A 24,599-nucleotide genomic window follows, 5' to 3' on the forward strand; every position below is an offset into this window, starting at 1 on the left:
GTGTTAAGTCTAATCATTTTCCTGTGGTCTTCTTCTCTTGCCTTCAGCAGATGACCTACATATTACTCCACAGAGGAAATAAGCCATCCAATTATAATTCTCTCAATTTGTACCTTCTCATTTTCAATATTGTCTGTTATTACTTTCTTTACTCCTATAAATTCTTTTACCCACTTATTCACTCAACAAATACTAGAATTATTACTGTAACCTAGGCTCTATGCTAAAGCATAGAAGTAGAAGAATGAATACATAGTTTCAGTCAAGATGAAGCAAGACTTGAAATTATAATAGTAAGGTACATGCAAAGATTCCCGCCCCCCCACCTTTCTATTTCTCTTTTATTTATTTCGCTGAGGTAGAATCTTTTCTCCTTCACATCAAGACAATCAAGTGTTTCTCATCTTAAGAAGTGAAAAGAACTCTCTCTGGGTTCTTTTGACATTTCTCGAACCTATTCCGCCTTTTTTCTTCTCTTTATAGCCAGGCTTTTTGAGAAAATGATCTATACTTGTCTCTACATTCTTTTCTTCTGTAAGTGCATCTAATAGTGCATTAATCTACTGCAATACCAGCTTTCATATTCACTACTCCACTGAAACTACTCACTGAGGTTATAGATGACTTTTTTGTTGCCAAACACTAATCACACATCGTGGCCTTTATGTCACTGCAGCATTCAGACCATTGACTCTTCCGCCTTTGGAATTTCTCTTTTTCTTTTCCTGACTTATTCTCTCTTGATATTCATCTTACTAATCTGAATGCTCCTTTTTAGGCCCTTCCATGGACAATTCTTCCTCATTTGCTACCTTATATTAATAGTAGCATCTTAGGGCACCTGGGTGGCTCAGTCGGTTCAACATCCAACTTCGGTTCAGGTCATGATCTCATGGTCTCTGAGTTTAAGCCCCACATCGGGCTCTGTGCTGACAGCTTGGAGCCTGGAGCCTCCTTCAGATTCTGTATCTCATTCTCTGCTCCTCCCCAGCTTGCACTCTGTCTCTCTCTGTCTCTCAAAAGTAAATAAATCTAAAAAAATAAAAATAAAAAAAAAGTTGCATCTCAAGATCTCTTTTCATTCCACACAGTGTACCTGGGCCAGCTTTTTCATTCCCATGTCTTGAGTGTCCATCTCTGTGATTCCAAAATTTAGAGCTACAACCCAAATCTCTCTCCTACTGGGTACCTATTCCTGATGAGGTTTCTCTACCTGCATGCTTTATTGGCTCCTCAAACTCCACACAACCAGAAAGGAGCTTAACCAGAAAGGAGCTTAACTTTCCACTTGCCCTTGTTTTCCCCTCTTATATTTCCTATGAGTGATTGATCCTGCCATCCTAGGGATAATTCTAAAGTCTTCCCTCTCCTCTGTTTTTGGCTTTCCATTTTATCAACCAATCAATTTTTACTCCCTATTATCACTTAAATATATCCCTCTTTATATTTTCCAATAGTCAATATTTCTCACCTAGGTTACTACAGTCATCTAAATGGTGTTCCCCTCCTTCAGTCTCTCAGATTGTCCAGAGAATTATCTTCATAGAATATATATATTTGACCATGTCCTGTCTTTGCCTATTACCATTCAGTGATTCTAGAGTACCATCAGCATAAAATTCTATATTCCATACTTCTGTTCACCCAGCTTTACTCTTCCCGCATCCAAGGTGCAATGGTGTCTCTCATCTCTGTGTTTTCTACATCTTCCTAACTCCGCCTGTAAATCCCACTCCTTACGCCATACTCTTTCTGCCTAACACCCACTTAGCGTTGAAGAATCAGCTCAATCACTTATTTAATGAGCTACCCTGCCTTTTCCTCCCTGCTGGGCTAACTCTTCTTTGCCTGTGCTCCAGTATTGCCATCATAACCCTTTTCCTTTACACTTACTGTATTGATTGTAGTATATATTAACCAGTTCTTTCTTCTAAGAGATTTTCAGATTTGAGGGCAGAGACAATGTAAAATGGGTACAAAATATGTACAAAATAAGCTTATGTATCCTAATTAAAGACTTCGTTGCCTATTTAGAAGTGTCATTTGTTTCCTAGTCTGGGTTCAGCAGCATGTGAGTATTTGACCAGCTAGCAGGTTGTTTAATAATGAACCGTGCCCTACTGCATTCTATTTTGGTACTAGAGTCATGGGTTTACCCAGTGTAATATTTGGATCCCCATCTCCTGTTTTTCAGCCTAATGAAGGAGCCTCCATTTGCAGGCTTTTTGGAGGAAAGTTAATTGCAGATAATAGGCTCCAAAGCTATTTGGTTGGCAGAATACTACAGGGACTTTAGATCCTTGATGAAATGAAGCAAACTTATCTCAGAGTGAAAGAATGATGTTGCCAAAGCACTACTTTTTAGGCATGGCAGAACTAATACTCTAGAGATCAAGAAAATGTTACTAGTTTTAGGAAAAGCATCAGATGGCTTTGCTATACCTTCTAGCATAGCTGTGCATCCTTGCCGTAGAGACTCACACTTCGTGGGGAGACTACCACGACTGAATATATCGCTATAGAAATTATTGAAAATATCACTAAATACAAAGAAAAGTAAAGATCAATCAAGGTCTCATCTCCCAAAGTAGTCAGTACTAGCACACACATACCATTCATTTATATAAAATATACATTTTACACAGATACATGGGCTTATACTATATACATTATTTTACAAATATTTAAAAATTAACAACTCTATCAACATTTTTCAATTTCATTAACTATTCCTCTACATCAGGGGTGGCTAGGAGGCTCAGTTGATTGAGCGTCCAATTCGGCTCCGGTCACGGTTTCATTGTTTGTGAGTTCAAGCCCCGCATCGGGCTCGCTGCTGTCAGCAAAGAGCCCGTTTCAGATCCTCTGTCCTCCCCCCCGCCGCCCTGCCCCTTCCCTGTTCATGCTCTCTCTCTCTCAGAAATAAATAAACATTAAAAAATTAAAAAAAAAATTTCTCTACANGTTTGTGAGTTCAAGCCCCGCATCGGGCTCGCTGCTGTCAGCAAAGAGCCCGTTTCAGATCCTCTGTCCTCCCCCACCGTCGCCCTGCCCCTTCCCTGTTCATGCTCTCTCTCTCCCAGAAATAAATAAACATTAAAAAATTAAAAAAAAAATTTCTCTACATTACTAAGAAAATTTTTTTATATTATAAGGTTAATGAGCAGCAAATGCCAATCACTTAGAAAATACAAAAAAGCATAAAGAAAAAGTATTAATCAAAGACTTATAATTCTACCAACTGTACATAATTAATGTAATACTTATTTATATTCATCTAGTTTTAAGTATATATGTATGTTTGTACCCACACATATATGTATGTATATTTTTTATACATTTCTATGTACATATATGTATGTGTATGTACACATAAGCATGGATATGTGTATACCCATATAAATTGCTGTGTGTGTAGATACCCATGCACATATCTTCATTTGATCAAGATTTGTACTTTAGAAGGTTTCATCTGGCACCAAATATGGGAGGAATTTGAGGGACTCATCTGAGAGAAAAGGCTAGTTAAATATTGTTGTAACCTTGCTGGGAAATGAGAAATGAAAATAAGAAAAGTGAGCCTAGAGAAAAGAAAACCACGGAGATGTGGGAACGCCCCAGGTGGCTGTCAGGGACTGAGGACCCAATAGCAGATGCCAGCTGCACCAGCTGTGTATGGTATCTCGCAAGGGCATCAGGGCACAGGCTTCTCTCTTCAGCTGGCTAATCTATCTGGAACACCAACCTTTGAAATACAGATAAAGTCCCTAAACAACATCAGGCAGTCAGACATTGAAATTTGCCCCCAATGAATGTTTATACCCTTTTCAATAGGAATTTGCTTCTTAAATCATCTCCATGTTAAAGAAACAGATTAATTTAAATAGAATCACTCTCTTCAATAACTTAAATTGGCCTTTTACAATCTGTTTGTTTATTCATCCATTTATTCCTCTATTCGTCCTTCTGTAACCAGACATTGAATGAGCACAATTTATGGAGTTTAACTAAAATGCAAATTTATTTTTGTCTTTATCTTTCACTGGGAGAAGTTTTTTCCTGTGCCTATTTAAAATTTTCTTTTTTTAAACATTTATTTATTATTGAGAAACAGAGAGAGAGAGAGACAGAGTATGAGCATGGAAGGGACAGAGAGACAGGGAGACACAGAATCTGAAGCAGGCTCCAGGCTCTGAGCTGTCAGCACAGAGCCTGATGTGGGGCTCAAACCCACAAGTGGTGAGATCATGACCTGAGCCGAAGTTGGATGCTCAACCGACTGAATCACCCAGGTGCCCCTTCCTGTGCCTGTCTAAAAACCCAGGAAGTCCCTTGTTTTTCCCACCTATTAAGTAATAAAATGTTCTCCAAGTCACACAACTCCAGGGGGCACCATTTGCAATTTTTATAAATGAGTCTCTTGGAGTTTAGCTCCATTAGATTCTAATGGGAATAATGCTCCTGGAGTTTTGCAACTTGGTCTTGAGTCCTAAGGCCACTTTAATATCAAAATTGGAGTTTTAATTCAGTATTTGGGAATGTTTTGTCTAACATATTATAGAATACTTTACTCTTCATTCAAAGTTAAGATTTCTCTTCTACATCCTACCTTCATTCCAGGGCCTGGCTGCAGGCAGGCCCACAGTCTTCTGGGCAGAGTATGCCCTAAACCTTCTTGCTTTGTTGCCTCTAGGGTAGAAGGTAGAGTGGAGGGTAGAGAGGTGGACCTCAGTTTCACTCTCCAGATGTAGCAGTGCCTCACCTTCTGTTGGTCACTCTAAGTGCCCCTTGGCTTCTGCCCCGCCAACTCTGAGGTTGTCCTCAATTCTCTCAGTCTATCCTCTTGGACAAGATACCTTTTTAAATCACCCCAGGCTACTATTCCTACCATTAGTTTTCATCTAGTTCCTAGAATTCCCACACTTTTGACCCACTATGAAAGGAGGATGCAGTACCTTTCTCGTGACCCACCTCTATCCTGCCCTAATGGGCTGCTTTAGCAGACACAGGTGAGGGTCACACATGATTACCTGGTCCCCCTCAATCAGGACTGGGACTAGGGTGAAGCTAGGAAGGCACTCACCTTAAGAGCAAAAGTAAAGGGGATGCCAAAAAACACAGCAATCAAGATAAACAGTAGTGAAACACTTAAAGAAATAAATATTAATGTGAAAAATATGATGGGCAAGATATCAAAGTTTTTGATGAAGACAGGGTTAATGCAGGAGATCCTTACTTAATTCTGTGACTATCATGAGGTTCACTCCAAACAACTTGTGTCATTGTTCACCCACATTACATCTCTCTTTCCAATGAAATAATCCTCAAAAAAATTCTTTGCATTGCCATCATCTTTCATACCTATGTTGAAATTTAGGCTCTGTGGTCTAACAACTCCCTTTGAAATGTATTTTGTGTACTGTTGTATTGGTCAAATTTTCCAACTTAAATTATAGTTATCCATCTGTCTGTCTACCTACTTATCCACCCATCAATCCATCCACTCATTTACTGGGGTTGGATATGAAGGAGAATAAAGAGAATAAAGACAATCTTTAGGGAGGCTGGCTGGTTTAGTCAGAAGAACATGTGACTCTTGATCTTAGGGTCATGAGTTCGAGCCCTATGTTGGGTGTAGAGATCACTTCAATAAATAAAACTTAAAAAAAAGAGACAATTTTCAAAAGCTACTGACTAATTCATTTTAAGAGATGCATTTACAGTTACAAAGGGAATACTAAATTGGTCTGCCTCACCAAGTTGGCCCTGAGCCTAGACTGATATGTAAAATTCAAAAGAGTCACAGTGTATTTTATTCTCCTGTTAGAAATGTCCCCTAACTGTTGGTGGGAATGTAAACTGGTGCAGCCCCTCTGGAAAACAGTGTGGAGATTCCTCAAAAAATTAACACTAGAACTCCCCTATGACCCAGCAATAGCACTGCTAGGAATTTACCCAAGGGATACAGAAGTGCTGATACATAGGGGCACATGGACCCCAATGTTCATAGCAGCACTCTCAACAATAGCTAAAACATGGAAAGAGCCTAAGTGTCCATCAACTGACGAATGGATCAAGAAGATGTGGTTTATCTATACCATGGAATACTACATGGCAATGAGAAAGAATGAGATCTGGCCATGTGGAGCAACATGGATGGACCTTGAGGGTGTTATGCTTAGCGAAATAAGTCAGGCAGAGAAGGACAGATACCATATGTTTGCACGTGTAGGATGATTAGGAGAAACTTAACGGAGGACCATGGGGGAGAAGGGGCAAAATAATTGGGGAGAGGGAGGGAGGCAAACCATGAGAGACGCATGAATGCTGATAACAAACTGAGGGCTGATGGGGGTGCGGGGAGGGGAGGGGGGTGATGGGCATGGAGGAGGGCACTTATGGGGATGAGCACTGGGTGTTATATGGAAACCAACTTGACAATAAACTATTTAAAATAATTAATTAATTAAAAAAAAAGAAACAAACTTTTCAAAAAATGCCCCCTAAAACATGTCATGTTATTGGGGTGCCTGGGTGGCTCAGTCATTTAAGCATCCAACTTCGGCTCAGGTCATGATCTCACAGTTCGTGAGTTCAAGTCCCATGTTGGGCCATGTGCTGACAGCTAGCTCAGAGCCTGGAGCTTGTTTCAGATTTTGTGTCTCTCTCTCTCTCCGACCCTCCCCTACTCATGCTGTCTCTCTCTGTCAGAAATAAATTTAAAAAAATTTAAAAAAATAAAAAAAAACATGTCATGTTACCAACTGCTCTATTCTGCTTACATCCCCACATCTACAGAGTCCATTTTTATTAGCTGTTCTGAAACAGCTCATTCCATAATTTCTGATTAGTTTGTCAGTGTAAATGGGGACTCACTTCCAGAGGTAGACTGATGAGACTGTCTTGTTCAGAGAAAAACTAAGGGCCTTCAAGCTAATAATTGTCAGTTCCTTTGTAAAGAGCGTTTTTATTACCCTTCAGCTGCCTTAGAGGAAATTGTTTTCACCTAGTGGATTAAGTCAAACTTTGTGTCAAAGAATACAGCTATGCCTGTCATTGTAGGCACTGAGATTTTTTTTAAACCTCTTTTCAAACTTTTTTAAAGCTGATGTATTAAAAGGGTAATTTAGTCAATAAATATTTGTTGTCTGTTCAGCTGACTTAATACAGAGCAGTTGGCTCCAATGATTTTGAGTAGTCAGAAATCTCTAAATTCAATTAAAGCACCTTTGACCTATTTGTATAACCAAATACAAATTAGTAAGTATCCCCTTGAGTCCAACAGCAATGTATTATCCTAGAAAACATCCAGTTGTTAGCTATTGTTGTCTTGGTCTCCATAAGCAGAACCTAAAAGGCATCTGGCTCAAAAACTAAACTATAATATGCTGGTCCCAGAAAAGAGGATTATAAAGAACCATTCTTGCTTAGAATAGCATAATTGGGATTTGAGTTAATTATAATCCACAAAGTTGTCTTACCCATGGTATGTGAGTTCTAAAACCCCAAAAGCCAAAATTTTACCATGTAAAAATTATCCATATAATACAAAAGCAGAGACACAAATTGAATTGAATTTCACACCATGTTGCTCTCCTAAAATGTACTGTCTGAAGAGTTCTTGCAGATCAGTTCCTGCTGCTTTATAAATGACTGTATTTACACTGAATTACAATGGCCCTCCTGCAGTGAAAGGCCAGCTTGTTCAGAGAATGAATTAGGGCCCAGTGACACCAGGGAATCTGTGGCCCCATTGCTGCAAGTGAGCAGAAGGTCACTGAAAATGAAACATATTTTGAAGTTCACATTTCTAAATCACCCAAAGAATAAAGTGGGAATTCAAGAAACATGTACAAGTTTACTTTAATATTCTTAATTAACATTAGCATTGATATGAAATAATACACTTCACACATATAGTATGAAGAATAACCAGATAAATCCCATTTTAGCCACTTTTAGTTGGAAAAGTAGAATAGTACTGTGGCAGGCTTACCCCATTAGTGCTCACTTTCCCCAAAAGCACTAGTGGCTCTCTGCTTTCAGCACCTGCGATGCTTTGCCTGCAGGATTTCCTCTGGTCAAGACGCATGCTTAGCCCATGGAAGCAGGGCATGCTGGACTTAGGGCAGATTTAAGGCCATCAGAAGCATACCTCAACTAATAATGGGCACGAGCTGGGAGATGGATATCTAAGCTTCTTTGTCCCTCAGGTAGGATGACTTTGACTTGTATTCTATACAGTCTTCAAGAGGTCCCCAGTGATATTCAGCCTCGGTCGTCCGCAGTAATAATCTGCTTATAACTTACCTTGTGTTGACTACTTTTCTTTGCCTTTCCTTCCCTTCCCATCTTACTTCTCTACTCTCTTACCAGTATTTGCTGAGATGACCTTCCAAAATAAGCTAGTTACACTTAAGTTCTCATAACAGGATTTGCTTATGGGGACCCTAACAATTGTGAATATTGTTGAAGCTCCTTATTTTCATCCCCAATTTTGACTCTCTGTTTCTGTGCAACCAAGGGTAACTACTGCTTTGATTTTTTTTATGTTTATCATTGCTTTGCTTTTTTTCAATGGTTTTATTAAATATATTAAAGATACTAGTAACTGACAATACATTTTTAGGATTTTTAATGTTTTTCAACTGAACAAATTAAAAAAAAATTTAAATGTCTTTATTTTATTTTTTGAGAGAGAGACAGAGAGTGAGTTGGGGACGGGAGACACAGAATCCAAAGCAGGCTTCAGTCTCTGAGCTGTCAGCACAGAGCCTGATGCGGGGCTCAAACCCATGGACTGTGAGATCATGACCTGAGCCAAAGTCGGACGCTTAACTGACTGAGCCACCCAGGCTCCCCTCAACTGAACAAATTTATTTTATACTGTATACGTGCTTCTGTAGCTTTTAAGCAGCTAAGCATTATGTTTTTAAGATTCATCCATGAGTTACTTTTTATTGATTGTTAATACTGCTATGAACATTTCTGCACATCTCTCCTGGTACACATATCAGGAGTTTACCCAGAAGTGAAATTACTGAGTAACAGACCTTGTGTGTCTTCATTTTTCTTAAGTCACATTTCCTACTAAAGACAGTAGTCCTAATACATGTGTCTACTTTTGTTCCCTTTTAAGATCTCACTAAAATTTTTATAAAGGCAAAAATCCACAGAGATGGGGAAAAGAGAAGATGAGACAGTATCAAGAAAATTTTTAAATCTGGAAAGTAGATGGATGAATGGCAAATTCATCCATTTCTCGGTAGAACCGAGAAAGCCAAACCTGAGATAGGGTGAGGGGTGATGGGAGGGAATCAGACCAACTTAATGTATATGCAGAATCTTCAGAAGACTCCATAATTGGTATCTCTGGAAGATGGGATAGAAGGAGCTAGTTGAAATATGGTGAACTGATTGAAAATATTTAAAGAAGCAGTTAAATTCTCAAATCACCCTCTCTATACTAACCCGTGAGTAATTGTCCCTCACAGCCAGCGAAATTACTCTCCAGAGAAGTTAAATCAGAACTTGACTGAGGAAAAGTAGACACAGTTGAGGACACAAATACTCAAGAAATTTGTAAAGGAATTGGAAGATTAGTTGAATATCTGCCTATTAAATATTGAGACATCCACCTTATTCACTTTTTACAACACTGGAAGCCAGGCCTTTACTCTCTATACAAGATTTTGGAAGAGTCTTCTCTGGGGGATCTGACCAGCCCATGTAGAAAGACCTAAAGAGAAAGACATTGCACTTTCTCCAACATATGGCCCACCTAGATGGCCAGTCTGGGTACCAAACGTATTTCTTCCTGCTCCCACGGTGTAAAAGCAACCCTATCTTTTGATACTCTGGGTTCATTATTCCTGCCAGGATGGTAACTTCTTTCCTTGCCTATTGGCCTCTTGGGAGATGGGATTTCCTAACTCATAGAGGACAGAGTTGGAGTGGCAAGTGGTGGCAGTAGGGCAGCTTTTACTTTTACTCTTTATTTCTCAGACCCATATATTCTACCCATTGAAGACAGAGCACCATACAACAGTTATTGATGAGTATATACTGTATCCCAGAGGCTGATGTCCCACTCTTGCAGTGTATGCCCATCTTTATTCTTTGGGCAAAATTCCTAAATGAGATTGACTGACCAAATGGCCGTAGTAAAATCAGCTCACAAAGATGAGAGTAAGTGTTCCTTCCTACATCTAGGCCATGACAAGAACACCCTGGGCTATCTACAAATGCTCTCCTTCTATTCCATTCCAAATTGTTTGCTCTGTCTGGCAACTGGTACCCCTGAGTCAGTGCTTCCCAGGAACCTTGTCCTAGTATGGAGGAACGGATTCTGTCATGGAACTGTCCTGCAAACAGCTTGCAAAATGAAGGATATATTTGTAGGCGGCATATATAGAGTGAAGCATTAATTACTATCGCACTGTTCCATCAGAGTTAAAATCCCCACTTGGGAATAATAAGTTATATATTTCGAGCAGAAAGCAGTCCTGTATCTAAAAGAGGTCACTTTGGCCAACTTGAAAATGGAAATACAAACTTCACAGAAAGCTGTTGTTCTGACTTAGATAGCCTAATGAATGATTAACTGGCTGAAATATCACTGATGGTTATGACTGTGTTGTATATCAAGCTTGTTTAGGGCAAATCAAAGAGCACTTAGAGGATTATGCTGAAATAAGCAGATTGCTGCTGCAATGCTGTTTGGCCTCCATTGCAATAAAATGTTTTCCGTAGCCTTTTTCTTATTCTTGTAAGAGATAACAAAAAAAATTGATGATGGCTTTCTGTTTAAATTGGGATGTATGGGGGTAACATGAAGGAAAGAGGTTTGGATGGAGAAAGAGGAATAGGCAAAATAAATAGGGATCATCCGTGAGGACTCCGCTGTCCTTTGATCTCCATCTCCTTGTTCCATGGTAGGAGAAGTGCATAATGATTCTCCCTTAGGACAGCATAATTAGGATGTCTGTCTGTGGCTCAGCAAAGATGGCACAGGTGATATCTACACTGTGACCTCCATTGATCTGTGGTCAACAGCCGCTTGGGAAGCCCCGAAGTGCCCTTTGCTCAGAGACAGGTGTTGAGCTCATTGGGCTCCTTCTGCTGTGATAGCAATGTAGTGAGGAGAGCAGGGACTTTGAGGCCAGACCGAAGTTCATATTCTGGCTATGCCACCTGCAAGCTGTGTGACTTTGAGTAAGTAACCTAACTTCCTCTGCCTTGTTTTCTTGTCTGAAAAATGGGGATACAGTTATCTACTAAGTGAGACTGTTGTAAGGATAAAATGAGTTAATGTATAGAAGAGGCCTGACACATAGTTACTGCTTAATAAATGTTCCCCTCCTTCCCTCTACTCCGCTAGAAGGCCTTGCTGTGCTGCAGGGAATTGTCCTCTGGGAATTCTATAGAAAAGCCCTCTTTAGACATCAAATCACCTGCCAATTGTGCCCAGAACACTGGCTTCATGGCTCTTGGGGGCCAACTGAGGTGTAGGGCTCTGCAGAAAGATTTCTCACTGTACCTCTAACAGGACAGATGCCAGGGTCTCTTCTCTGGCCAGGGTGTAGCTCTTTCCCTGTAGAGTTGGAATAGCCCCACTCTCATCCAGAGTATACCCCAGGTTTTGGAAAGGCTTCAAACTACAGGGGCAAGGAAAGCCTAAGGCTGAGCAGAGGACTAACCTTACTCTGGATCTGGGCTTCTGCTGAAAGCACTGCTAGTCTCACCTTCTCTTCTAAACTTTGAAATGCTGACACTCCACGGTAGACTCGGGGCAGACTGCTTTACCTCGGGGATGCTTTTAGGAGTCTTCCCCAGGGCCTCTTTCTTTTTTTTTCTCTCTTTTTTTTTTTTAATGTTTTTTTTTTTTAATGTTTTATTTATTTCTGAGAGAGACAGAGTGTGAGCAGGGGAGGGTCAGAGAGAGAGGGAGACACAGACTCTGGAACAGGCTCCAGGCTCTGAGCTGGCTGTCAGCACAGAGCCCGACGCGGGGCTCGAACCCACGAACTGTGAGATCATGACCTGAGCCGAAGTCGGACGCCCAACCGACTGAGCCACCCTGGTGCCGCCCTCCCCCCCAGGGCCTCTTTCAAAGCTGGATTGGTCCCTTGCTTCTGCTAAGGAGCTCTGGTAACCTGCGGGGCCTCTGGTGTTGGACCTTTGCTGTGGCCACCTGCAGGGATCTCTGCCCTCCCAAATTGCTCCTGGATGTTGATTCAACCCATCAGGACATAGATGATAAATCAGAATGAGAACCTTTGCCCTTACTCCCAGATCTAGAAATAATTTGGTGTATTACCAGTAAGCAGTATTTATAACATCTAAAACGTCAGCTCTCCCTTTGCCCCTCTCAGCCTATGGCGTGCCACATACAATCTGTCTTTGTTCCAACTGTGAGAGGACTTCATCTCATCATTCTGGCCTGTTGCAATTAAGTGTTCCGAAAGCATATGATAAGTGAGGAGGAGGAGGAGGACTGATAATAGAGCTAATCTTTCAAGGTCCTGCTTAACCAATTACAGATAATACAGAAGGAGAGGAAATTCTGGAAACCATCGTTTTATGTATGTATGTACGCATGTACCCCACAACTTATTTTTTTAATTTTAATTCTAGTGTAGTTAACATACAGTTACATTAGGTTCAATATTAGTATGATATGGTGATTTAGCAGTTCCACATATTACTCAGTGCTCATCAAAATAAATGTAACTTAATCCCTTTCTCCTATTTTGCCCATCCCTCAAACCAACCCCCTGTCTAGTAACCATCTGCTTGTCCTCTATAGTTAAGAGTCTGTTTTTTGGCTTGTCTCTTTTTTCCCTTTGTTCATTTGTTTTTTTTTTTAAATTCCACATATGAGTGAACTCATATGGTATTTGTCTTTCTCTGACTGGCTTATTTTGCTTAGCATTATACTCTAGATCCATCCATGTTATTGCAAATGGCAAGATTTCATTCTTTTTATGGCTGAATAATATTCCATTGCATATATATACCACATCAAAATAAAAAGCTTCTGCATAGCAAAGAAAAAACAAAACTAAACTAAAAGACAGTCTACTGAATAGGAGGAAATATTTGCAAATGACATGTCCAATAAAGGATCAGTAATCAAAATATATAAAGAACTTATACAACTCAACACCCAAAAGCCAAATATTCCAATTAAAAAATGAGCAGGAGACATGAACAAACATATCTCCAAAGAAGACATACAGATTTCCAACAGATACATGAAAAGATGCTCTCAACATCACTCATCATCAGGGAAATGCAAATCATCACCTTACACCTGTCAGAATGGCTAAAATAAAAAACTTAAGAAACAAGTGTTGGTGAGGATATTTTGGGGAAAAGGAACCCTTGTTCACTGTTGGTGGGAGCTCAAACCAGTATAGCCACTGTGGAAGACAGTATGGAGGTTTCTCAAAAAGTTAAAACTAGAACTACCCTAGGATCCAGGAATTTGCACTACTAGTTATTTACCCGAAGAATAACAAAAACACTAATTTGAAGGAATACATGCACCCCGAGTTTTATTGCAGCATTATTTACAATAGCCAAACTATGGAAGCAACCCAGCTGTCCATCAATAGATCAATAGATGAATGGAAACCCTCATTATTATCCTACTTCTGTTCCTATTGAAATTTAATCTAAAAGCCGCCAGGTTTTTTACTTTTCTCTTTCCTACATAGATGGAATATGTTGTAATTTTGTTGAGATGAAAAATCCAAATAATTAGAACAAAGTTTTCAATGAGTTTGCTCTGAAGACTTCTAGGAATCTCTCTAATAAAAGTTTAATCACTGAGTGATTACTTACATGGCTTTAAGCTTGGGATTAAGCAGTTAGAAGAAAAGAGCACTATTTTTGATCAGTGGTTTTCCAACTTTAGCATACACCAGAATAACCTGGAGGGCTAATAAAAAACTCATCTTGCTCAGCCTCACCCTCCGCAGATCAGGCATGGGGCCTGAGCATCTATCTGTACTTTTAACAGGTGATGCTGATGCTGCTGGTCCAGAACCATGCTTTGAAAATGACTGATTTACATAGTAAAAGCCAGACCATTTGGAACTGTTAGAGAGAGCAGACCTATTTTGTAATGAAAAGTATAGCAGATTTGATGGGGGGCGGGGGGGAGTCTTGGATTCAAGTGGCAATTCTGCAGCCTACAAGTGGTGAAGCAGTGGAGTCATCAAGACTCAGTTTCATCATCAGAAAATCAGGAATGAAAATAATGCCTGTGTCTCACAGAATTGCGGGTGAGATGAAATAAGATCATGCATGTGAAAGAGCTTGATACATGGCAAAGCACAATCTAAGTTTAACTCATTCTGGATGTGCTTTCAGTAGTCAGGTTTCTTCTTCTTAAGATTTTAACTTCTGGGATAGAAATCTTGCATCGATATCATCATTGTGAAAAGAGTAACAATGACTGTGGTCTGCTAGTCTCTCACGTGTATACTTCTTGTGCTAGGCACTTAACACATTTTGTTTATATCTTTCAAAAACCCCATAAAATCTATTTTATCATATAAATGTTTGCTTACCTAAATGGAATAGAGGCAGAATCTACTTTTCTTTTTTGAAGATGAAGGAAGAGACCACGAAATAAGCAATGCATGTGGGCCCTAAAATCTCAAAAGGGCAGAGAAATGGCCTTTAGAAGGAATGCAGCAGTGCTGACACATTTTACACCTCTGATCTCCTGAACTGTAAGATAATGTTTGTGTTGTTTTAAGTACGTGCATTTCTGGTAATTTATTAAACCAGGAATCGGAGTCTGATACAATTAAAATTTTCAGTGAAAAATTTAGAAGATTGAGTACAGAGGAGATGTTTACACATTTCATTGTCCAGGTAGTGTTTGGGAACACCAGCTCACACCAGTCGTGTCTAGGTACCATCTCTTCTTCTTCAGGTTCAGGAACCATTTGCTTGTGTATTTCATTGTCAAATGTGCTCTTCCTCCCTAATTTCATAATTCCCACTGAGAGGGAAAAAAAGAGCAACTCTGTTATACTCACAATGTCGTGGCTCTTTAGAACCTGTTTGTGTGAAAATAGTATCTTCTTGCTTTTGCAGTTCCCTAATCCCATTTATTTACATTGGTTATATTATTAGTTCTGACACTGCCACATCCATTGTACTGCCTGTGAATACTGGCTGCCAGTGAGCTGATGATCATCAAGTGATGATCATCATAAATGCAAGTCTTAGAATAGGCAGAAGAAAAATATGAATGATAATTTCTGGTCATGTTAAATTTACCTTTCATAATTTTATAACACAAAATAAGACAAAACACCTTAAAACTATGCTTTTCTTCAAGTCTTTGGGCCATATTCACTGCATTCCTACCTAAAATGGGATCTCGTTCAATGTTGTCTCACTCCTGCCTTCTATACAGCCACTAGCAGCTAAGTAAGAAGAATGTTCTGACTTGTACATTATGTTCCTCGAACAGCACAGCCTATGAAGGACTATGGAAACTGCAGATTTACCACATTGATCAGAAGCAGGAGAAGCCATTGATTGAAATGGCCCACTGATGTTGCAGAATGACAGTCTAGAAAGACCTTACAGGAGATAGGCATAGCACTCCAAGAAAACCATATGATGCTGGCTGATGTGGAGCTTTGGAGAGATAATTAGGTAAATAAGGTGTTTGAAGAACATGTATAGGTTGGAGAACATGCTATGATTAAATGGGTTTGCTAACCTTCCCTGCCTCAAAAACCACCACTTAAGCAGACTAGATGTTGAAACAGGCCACATAACCAGACACATTTACCTAGGATTTCCAACTTACATTGGATCAGGGTTAGAAAGTTAAAGAAAAGTAACAAATATCCAGCATTCACTTTTTTATTAGATTTACTTCACCCAGTTAAGGGCTGTGGACTGATGGCTATCACCTTCCAATCAGGTATTTGACTGAGTTGAGTTAGAGGTGAAACAAGAGGCTAAAAGTGTTATTTTAGAGGTGTTCCTTCATTTGGAAAACAAGAGTGAAAAATTAATGATTCCTCCCGGAGTAGCATTGCTTCCTCAATTCACTTTTTTCAAAAGTTTCAGCTTTACTTGGAGAACCATTACCTAAATACCTTATTTCCTGTTTGGGTGGTCATTAAACACCCTTAATTATATAGATCTGCAAAGATTCCTAGGTCTGACAAAGTATAAGTTCACATGCTTACTGATTTAATTTTTAATTAGCTTTATTTTGGCCTCTGGGAATTTCTCTTTCTTAAGAGTTCAAATATACATTTATGAAAGCACATATGCTTTCTTTTATACATTTATAAAGATCTATACATAACATTGATACTTTATAAGTAGCTTTAATTGTCATCATTCATAACTATAAAACTAACAAGTAGTGGGGCACCTGGGTGGCTCAGTCGGTTAAGCGTCCGCCTTCAGCTCAGGTCATTATCTCGCAGTTTGTGGGTTTGAGCCCCGCATTGGGTTCTATGCTGGCAGCCCAGAACCTGGGGCTTGTTTCGGATTCTGTGTCTTCCTCTCTCTCTGCCCCTCCCCTGCTCATGCTCTGTCTCTCTCTGTCTCAAAAATAAAAGAACTATATATAAAAACACCTAACAAGTATTTAAATAAATAAATAATGCGAAGATTTTCAAGTTCTCTAGTCTGCTACCGCTAGATCTTCACACATATTGTTTCTTCTGCCTGGAATGTTCTCCCTTTTCACTTGGCTAAACCAAATAACACACCCTAAAGGAAGCCAACTGTGAACCCTCAAGTTTGAATTAAGTACCTCCACTTCCCACCCTCAATGCACAAACCAGAGATAAGTGTTCCCTGTATGTACCCTCCATTGGACTAGAAGCTCTGTGAGGCCATGCCTTTTTAGTTTACTCCTGGTTTGGTAGAGAATAAACTATTTGTGAATGAATAAACATCTGTTGACTTTTGTTTGCTTATTTTTTTTAAGTATAAATCCTTCTCTATAAGATTGTTGGCCTCTAGCCCTTATGACTTTTGCTTGGTTTGTAGCAATATGGTAAAAGTCCCACTGGGGGTAATGCCACCAACGGCTATCAGTTTATTAATGAAAGTCTGGTAGCTAACTTATTTTTCACAGTAGAAAACAAATACTCTTCCTAAGAAATTATTTTATTCAACTTGTTTTTTCATCTTAAATTTCAGCTCTTATCCAACTGATAATTTCTAAAAACACTATATTGTCCTTCAGTGGAATTACCTTCCCCTTTATTTATAAAAAAAAAAATTAGCTCAGGTGGAAAATTATGGCAATCTGCTCTTTCACTCAGTATTTGTCGAGTACCTTCAAAGTACAAGGAAGATGCAGAGCTGCTGGTGGGTGAGGAAGGCTGTGTGACTCAAGGTGTTCTTAGGCACAAGAGAATCAAATGTGTTTGAAGGCCCAGGGGATGGAGCTAGAACAGAAAAAAGGAAACAGAGTTTCAAAAAAGAGGGAATAATGGTAGGACATAATGGTCCCTTCGTCTCTCAAGAAATCTATAACTTATTCTAACAGACTCAGTAGAGCACCCTTAGAAATGACTCCTATTGGCTTGCATGCACGAGGTGAGAGAGAACATGAGCGCAGGTGAGCACAGTTGAGCAGAGCAAGCAGTGGTAGCTGAGGCAGTCATTAACCATGTTTTATGCCTTTCTTCCTTGGGTGAGACCAGAGAATCCCTGAATTTCAGAGGGCCGGTTGGTAAAGGGAGCAGCTTATTTCTTACAGGAATATGCTAGATAGACATTCAGGGATATGTCAGATAGAGTCTAAAAACACTCCTGTTGGGTAAGGATAAACAGTGATATGAAGTGATATATGGCTTTAAAAGTAATTAACGTTGAGGATATTAAGGTTGAAAGCTATTGTGACAGTCTATGTTTATTGCGTCCCCCCTGCTGCCCACCACCGTGTGGCCATGCAATCTTGTCCCTTACATGGCAATTTAGAAAGAAGAATCCTAAAAAGTACCATTGAGATTGCTGTCAGATGATTGAGAAAGTCAACTTTGTTCTTGTATATTTTACACACACACACACACACACACACACACACACACTGAGGCAAGCCAGAGAGAAATCATGTATACCATTTAATTAATTTGATTTCTTTTGGTTTCAAATAATTATTTTGATCCCATTCATAACTTTTCTGCATGTTTATTTTGAAAAAATGGTTTGTGAACTGGAAACATAGTTTTTGTTTGTTTGCCAAGGCTGAATATAGCTTAAAATCCCAGAACATTATCTGCAAGTTCAAAGAGTTTCTGTGGATTTAATGTCAAGTGTCTTAAAAAGAGAGAACCATATTTTGACACTTGGTTATATCAAACATAGGAATCCCGGTTTGTTGAGAAGGCAGCACAGTTACTAGCAAGAATGTGAGTTCAAGAGAGTTGTCATATAGCTTTCTTTTTCTGCAAAATGGGATGCTGTCTCCTGGATGGAATGAATATCAAGTATCAATCAGAGCCTTCAGATGATCAGTTATTGTTTGGAAGACATCTTGGTGAAATGATCACTGAACAAAGAGCAGTAACAAAGAATTAATTATCTTGATTATTTCCATTTTGTTTTTCTTTAGGTGGTAAAAATCTTTTAAAAATCTGTTTGGAGGCACGTGGGTGGCTCAGTCTATTACGCATTCGACTTCAGCTCAGGACATGATCTCACAGCTCATGAGTGAGTTTGAGCCCATGTCAGACTGTGCTGACAGCTCAGAGCCTGGAGCCTGCTTCAGATTCTGTGTCATCCTCTCTCTTCCCCTTCTCAGCTCATGCTGTCTCTCTCTCTCTCTCAAAAATAAATTAACAGTAAAATAAAAAAATTTAGGGACACTTGGGCAGCTCAGTTGGTTAAGTGTCTGACTCTTGATTTCAGCTCAGGTCATGATCTCATGCCCCACGTGGGGCTCTGTATTGTCAGTGTAGAGCCTGCTTGGGATTCTTTCTCTCTGCCCCTCTCCCTGCTCATGTTCTCTCTCTCAAAAATAAACATTTTTTAAAAATTAAAAAAAAAAAGCAGTTTTATTCATTGTACCCAGTAGGGGAGGCGTACTTCTTTAAATAAAACAGAAACTCTCACGCCCCCTGCTGGTCAGAAAATCTAAACTATTATTTTACATGGGCTTTCATTTTATTTTTGTCTTTAGTTTTATGGATTAGGTATAGCCTAGATATTCTGTCCCACATGAAGAGGGCTTGTCATATTAGCAAAACTAAATAAGGAATCAGATACTCTGAATTAAATTATACTTCTATGCCTCTACATTAGCAGTACTGAAACAGGGTGATATCTGGGTTTTTGTGAAGGTGGGACAATAGCTATTCAGATAAACTACAGGAATGTTAATAGTAAAAACCCAAACACAACCAAACCTGCTGGGTATGGTAAATCTTATCTCTAAAGCTTGCAGATAGCCCATTATTTCCACTAAGCATGGATTTTGGAACGTTTAGAATTAAAATTCAAAGAGAGAACTAAATGGAATAAATACCTGCTTTGAAACTAGACAGGTCAGGCTCAAATCCAGCTCATGCCATTTGTCAAGTATTTAACTCCTAAGCCTTAGCTCCTTATGCAACAGGAAACCAGTAATAATCACCCTTCAGAGAGCTTTTACCTACTTCAAGTGCAGAAGGTATGGAAAATGTTGCCTTCAAATTGGTAGCAAAGGATGTTAAAAAAAAAAAAAAAAGACTATTACTGAGAGGAGTCTTGACTAAGGTGACTAAGGAAAGGATTTGATTAAGCCATATTTTTTCACCTAATATGACCAAAGGCTAGTTAGCCTAAAGTCTCTCAAAGCATTGGGCCCATCCTCCCTGCCTAAAATTCCCCTAATAATCACGCAGTAGTCATACCTACTTATTCATTCTTCTTTTTATTTTTACAAAGCATAGCAAAATGAGTAAACAACTGACAGGTGAAGAGTTTGCACAACAGAAGACCACTCTGACCATCTCTTGATTTGACAGGGATCATAGGTGGGTAAGTGTTCCTTTAAAGTGATTTTGTCATAGAAGAGTCATCTGACATGGTTCTCACGGTGGGGGGAGAGGAAAGACAAGAAATCAACACTCACAATTATTTAAAATGACTTTAAAGCTAAACATAATATACATAGTAACTCCTTTACCCTAGTACAAAAATAGTGCCAGAAACTATGTATTTGTTCAAATATATTGAAAAAGGTATAAGAATACAAATAGATATTAACAGTGGCTAGTGATGATTCATAAGGTTTATTTTCTTAAACCATAATAGAAATTTATATTTTCAACTATTTACACTGCTTTCAGTGACATTTATTAAGACATGTTTACACAGGCTTTTGAGAAGCATATGGAAGGGCCAAGTGAGCTTTAATACTTTCTTCCTTGCTCCCTGTGGAGGAGCAGAAGGGGTCCAAAACTGTGCAGGATTTAAGAGAACTCTGAGTAAGCTCTACCTGGCTAGCAAATGGAAAAAAAAATCTATATAGTAGAATACATGACATCTTACCTAAGGTGTTCTTTAAGCTTTCAACAGGCTAAGTGATCCATCCTTGATAGAAGGCAGGATGTTCACAGACAGATTCTTAGTAAGTTCCAGGTAAAGGTCCTTGGAAAACTGTATACTACATATTTTATAGATGAAAACGAAAGTGATATACTGTGTACCCTATATTTTCATGTTAAATCGGCAGGATCCGAAGCCGGTAAGTCTCACTTCCTGCAGACTGTGAGCTCCTTGAGGTCACTGCTCTGTCTCCATGGCTGAACACAGTGCCTGACATGTCGCAGGGACTCGATAGAAGGCGGACTGTTGCATGTCTAATACTGAGCAGTTAAATTATACCACGTTATTTTAACCACAGTTGTTCACAGGAGGGCAGCGATTACACCTTTTCCTCCTCTCATCTTAAAATCACTCTTGTAAACAAAACAAAGCAAAACAAAACAGCACTGCTTGTGATGACCTAGAAAGTGTTAGGAGTAAAATCTGGTGAAAAACACAGAAAAACTGAAAATCAAACTGGTGTAGGTCTAACATTTGTGCTCTCTGCTGACAGTAAAGGCACTTCCACTGCTAGGCAAGAATACATCTGTGACCAGTTTCCTCCCAGAAGCTAGTCTTTCCAGTATATTGTCATACATACACTTTCTTATCTCAGCACTCTTCTTGAAGGAAACTATTCTTCCTAATTAAGAGATCAGTGGTGACAACACCATTGTCCAGAGTTTGGACCTTGAGAAAAGGTGCTCAAAATCTCACTGTCACTAGTGGTCCACATGAGAAGCCAAGTAAATGTACTGTCTTGTTTTCAATTTTCAAAACAGGAAATGACATGTGGGATTAGACACCGTGCTCTGTAGCCCAATATCCCACTTCTGACAGTGGTCGCCAGGACCTACTTGGGCTTACACAGTAGCTGCCTTTTGTGACATCCTCCTTAAAGACAAAAGCTTCACCCAAACGTAACTCCTTTAACAGCCCAATGTGTTCAGGCACACAGAGGTCAAGTGACTTATGCAAGTTCACAAAGGACTGCGACTGGCAGGGGCCAATCTTGTGAAAAACAGAAGGCCAGGCAATTTTATAGAGGTGTTTTAGCAAATTAGTAAAATAGTGGGGACTTTTAGAGCTGAGAATTCAAACGAAATGATATGTCATTCAATTATAACTATAACAGAACTACTTTAATCCAGAAAAAGAACAACTTCTTGCTANTAGCAATATATATATATATTTTTTTATTTTCCAACTTGAGAAGAGAATGGGAAAAAATATTCACATGAGAACTAAAGCTTTGATTTGTGCCCCTGTACCAGATATTAATCTATGTATGGAATTATTTTCCTAAAAAGTAAAAATTATTTGCACCTACTAACTGGTCCTAAATACGTACTCTTCTCATAAGAACTAAAACTTGCAACAATAGAATAGGCATGGTACTACCCAGCTTCTAATTGCTAAACTAGTAAAGTAAAATAAACCACTGTCTAAAGGTAAACCAAACAATTTCTAATCTATATCTTCTTGCTTGTTAAAATGACACATGTATAAAACCTCCATACATCTCAGTGGCATATATTAGATGGGTCTAAACAAACTACTGAAGTACAGGGTTACAGATTTTAGCATAACTGCTAAATCACAACGTGTATGATAAAAAGGTCATTAAAGACTGCTATTCTTTAAACAATTTTTCTATACTAAGGAATTATGTATGCATGCATGGGGATACTGGTATATGGGTACGTTATTTTAGTAACAGCCTTTGTACTTTACACACCAGTGCCACCAAGAGGCAATTTTATAGATCTCACCTATATGACATCAAATAAAAATCAAGTAACATCCTGAAAAATACAAATATTACAACAATAAGACATATAGCAACAAACAGCTGATAACTTCCTAGACTAGCCTTTACCACTACAAAGTAATGGCAGCATAATTTGTTTTGCCTTTTTTTTTTATCTGAATGGTAAGAATTAAGTCACATTATAGAAGATACACTCTCAGAATTCTAAAAACTTAATGAATTATGTTGAATTTTAGGCAGTTTAGGGAAAGAACATTCTGCTTGTTTAGTGAAAGGTGTTTGGGAATGCGGCCCCAAGGCCCCAAGAGGTTTGCTATACAATTTAGTGACTGAAACTCAGAAACTGTTTTGGGAAGGGAGGTGGTTAACAATTCAGAGAAATTCTTCTCTTCCTACTCTCACCGAGTCCAAACGTTTCCACATATTTGGGACAGATTTTCCTTTCTTGAACCAGTTGGTCAATTTGAACCAAATGGGCTCAAATCTAAGACAATGTTAGCATTTTCTAAATGTACTAAAAACTGTGTGAATACCAACAACTATAAGCTCAGGGTCAGCAATTAGCATACATACCCAAACTTCTGTGGTTCTAACAGACTAGTCCTATAAACCCAAATAGGGCAGTTTCTCAGTAGCAAACTCAATACTCTTAAATTTATTCAGGCCTAAGCTTTCTTACCTTACAGTGCTCCCTCAATTTAATTTTTGAGGCCAATATCAAGGATAGCCCTTTGTTGTTTATATAATTAAAACTATTCTCTATATTTCCAAAGAAAAGTAATGGTTCATTTTACCTTTTCGCTGCAGTCATACCTTACCTCAGGTCAGTGTTCCAGTCAGCACTTTTTTCTCAATTTTTTGTTGAGACTTAAAATGTTCACTTAAAAACTATAGGTTGTAAGAAAAACGATAGGGACGTTATTTTAAAAAGGAAATTCAATATTCAAAACACTCACTGACTCATAAGAGTCTTCTAACAGAATGTTTCTCTTCACTGACAGATACGGCCATTTCATTTCTGGATCACACTCCTCCCTCAGTAAAGCCAGTGACCATGAGGTCAGTGAAATCAGTGTCTTCTCCTAAAGTTTCCCCTGCTTTCCGTCAGATAAGTCAGACTGAAATGGTTTGATGGGTCATCTCTGGATAGATGTATGTGAAATGAAAGAGTTCTCCCTTCCTGCTCTCTAACAAAAAGAGCAAAACAAACAATACCTTTTCTTTACAATACTGCCTTCTAGTACTTTCCATCTGTTTAAGAGTTTTAGTTTTTTTTTGTGAAGATAATACATTGTTGACAAATAGTGTCCTTTCCCCTTAAAATCCACCCAGCCAACAACACTTTATCCTTTGAAGGTTTTAAATGTCACAGAATACATTCAATTTTCTCCTAGCCTATTTTTGAGAAAGAAGATTCCAAACATTCTTTACAAGATTGATAATTCAGAAAACACAAAAGCAATTATTTAAAATCCCCAAGCAAAAAGCCCCAAAAAACAAAAAACAAAATCCCCAAAACAATGAATAACAAAACAATCTCAGTGCAAGAATTCAACTTGCACTTTGCAGTACACAAAGTATCACAAACAGCGCTTTTATCCATGTGCTAAGAGTGGGTATCATTGATAATCTCAGATCAGTGGCATAAAACAAATATACAGAAAATATGTAATAGTCCCCTAAAAACATTTCATGCTATGTTCTTAAAAGTTGTGCAAAAATAAAAATACAGCAGTGGCAAAGTATACACTAAATCTGTACAGTGTATGGCAAAACTAGACATACTGCAAAATACACCATCTGTAAACTTCAACTCTGCGTGAATAGGCCACTCAGTTCCGCTTGGCCTGGCTGCTTTCCCCATTAATCAGCATTTTCTCCTGCTGTTCTGCAAGAGCCTGCCATTTTTGCCTGTTCTTCCTGCAGCCATCCAGCAAAGGGAAACAGTCCTCAGAAACGTGGGTCAAGGCCTGAAGAAGAAAAAAAAAAAAAGCAAACAACTAGAAGGCAGCCAGGAAATAAGCCCTCTCCCCAGGCCTTTTTCAAAGAGCCACACCTCACACTCATTTCAGAAGCAAGCCCACTGTTGGGGGTTTTCACAAGCTGTGTGAACAAATATGCAGATCATTTGTAGATGATTCCACAGACAAGGAGTATGTGCTGGAGAGCAAACACACATGTTCCAAAATCATGTGACTGAGCTATGCTAGAGATGGATCTGTGTGGAATCCACTTTGCAGGGTAACAAAACATT

General features: G+C 38.9%; 1 protein-coding gene and 1 long non-coding RNA gene across 9 annotated transcripts in view; one reads left to right on the forward strand and one right to left on the reverse strand.

Moving 5' to 3' along the window:
• Positions 1 to 24,599, forward strand: part of LOC144222285 (uncharacterized) — a 98,556-nt gene that overhangs the window by 4,778 nt on the left and 69,179 nt on the right. For all 3 annotated transcript variants that reach the window (XR_013332362.1, XR_013332363.1, XR_013332364.1), the window contains exon 3: positions 19,933 to 20,025. This is a non-coding gene — a long non-coding RNA (uncharacterized LOC144222285). The remainder of the gene's footprint in view (positions 1 to 19,932; positions 20,026 to 24,599) is intronic.
• PDE5A (phosphodiesterase 5A) overlaps positions 21,783 to 24,599 on the reverse strand; it is a 142,452-nt gene continuing 139,635 nt past the window's right edge. For 4 of the 6 annotated variants that reach the window (XM_077752771.1, XM_077752774.1, XM_077752775.1 and 1 more), the window contains one exon: positions 21,783 to 24,315. In XM_077752771.1, the coding sequence (XP_077608897.1) occupies positions 24,178 to 24,315 (138 nt within the window). In that variant the 3' untranslated portion in view covers positions 21,783 to 24,177. The remainder of the gene's footprint in view (positions 24,316 to 24,599) is intronic. The other 2 variants (XM_077752772.1, XR_013332361.1) reach the window with 2 other exon arrangements.

Source organism: Crocuta crocuta, unplaced genomic scaffold (assembly GCF_008692635.1).
Source record: "Crocuta crocuta isolate KB4526 unplaced genomic scaffold, BGI_CrCroc_1.0 scaffold451, whole genome shotgun sequence".
Classification (NCBI taxonomy): domain Eukaryota; kingdom Metazoa; phylum Chordata; class Mammalia; order Carnivora; family Hyaenidae; genus Crocuta; species Crocuta crocuta.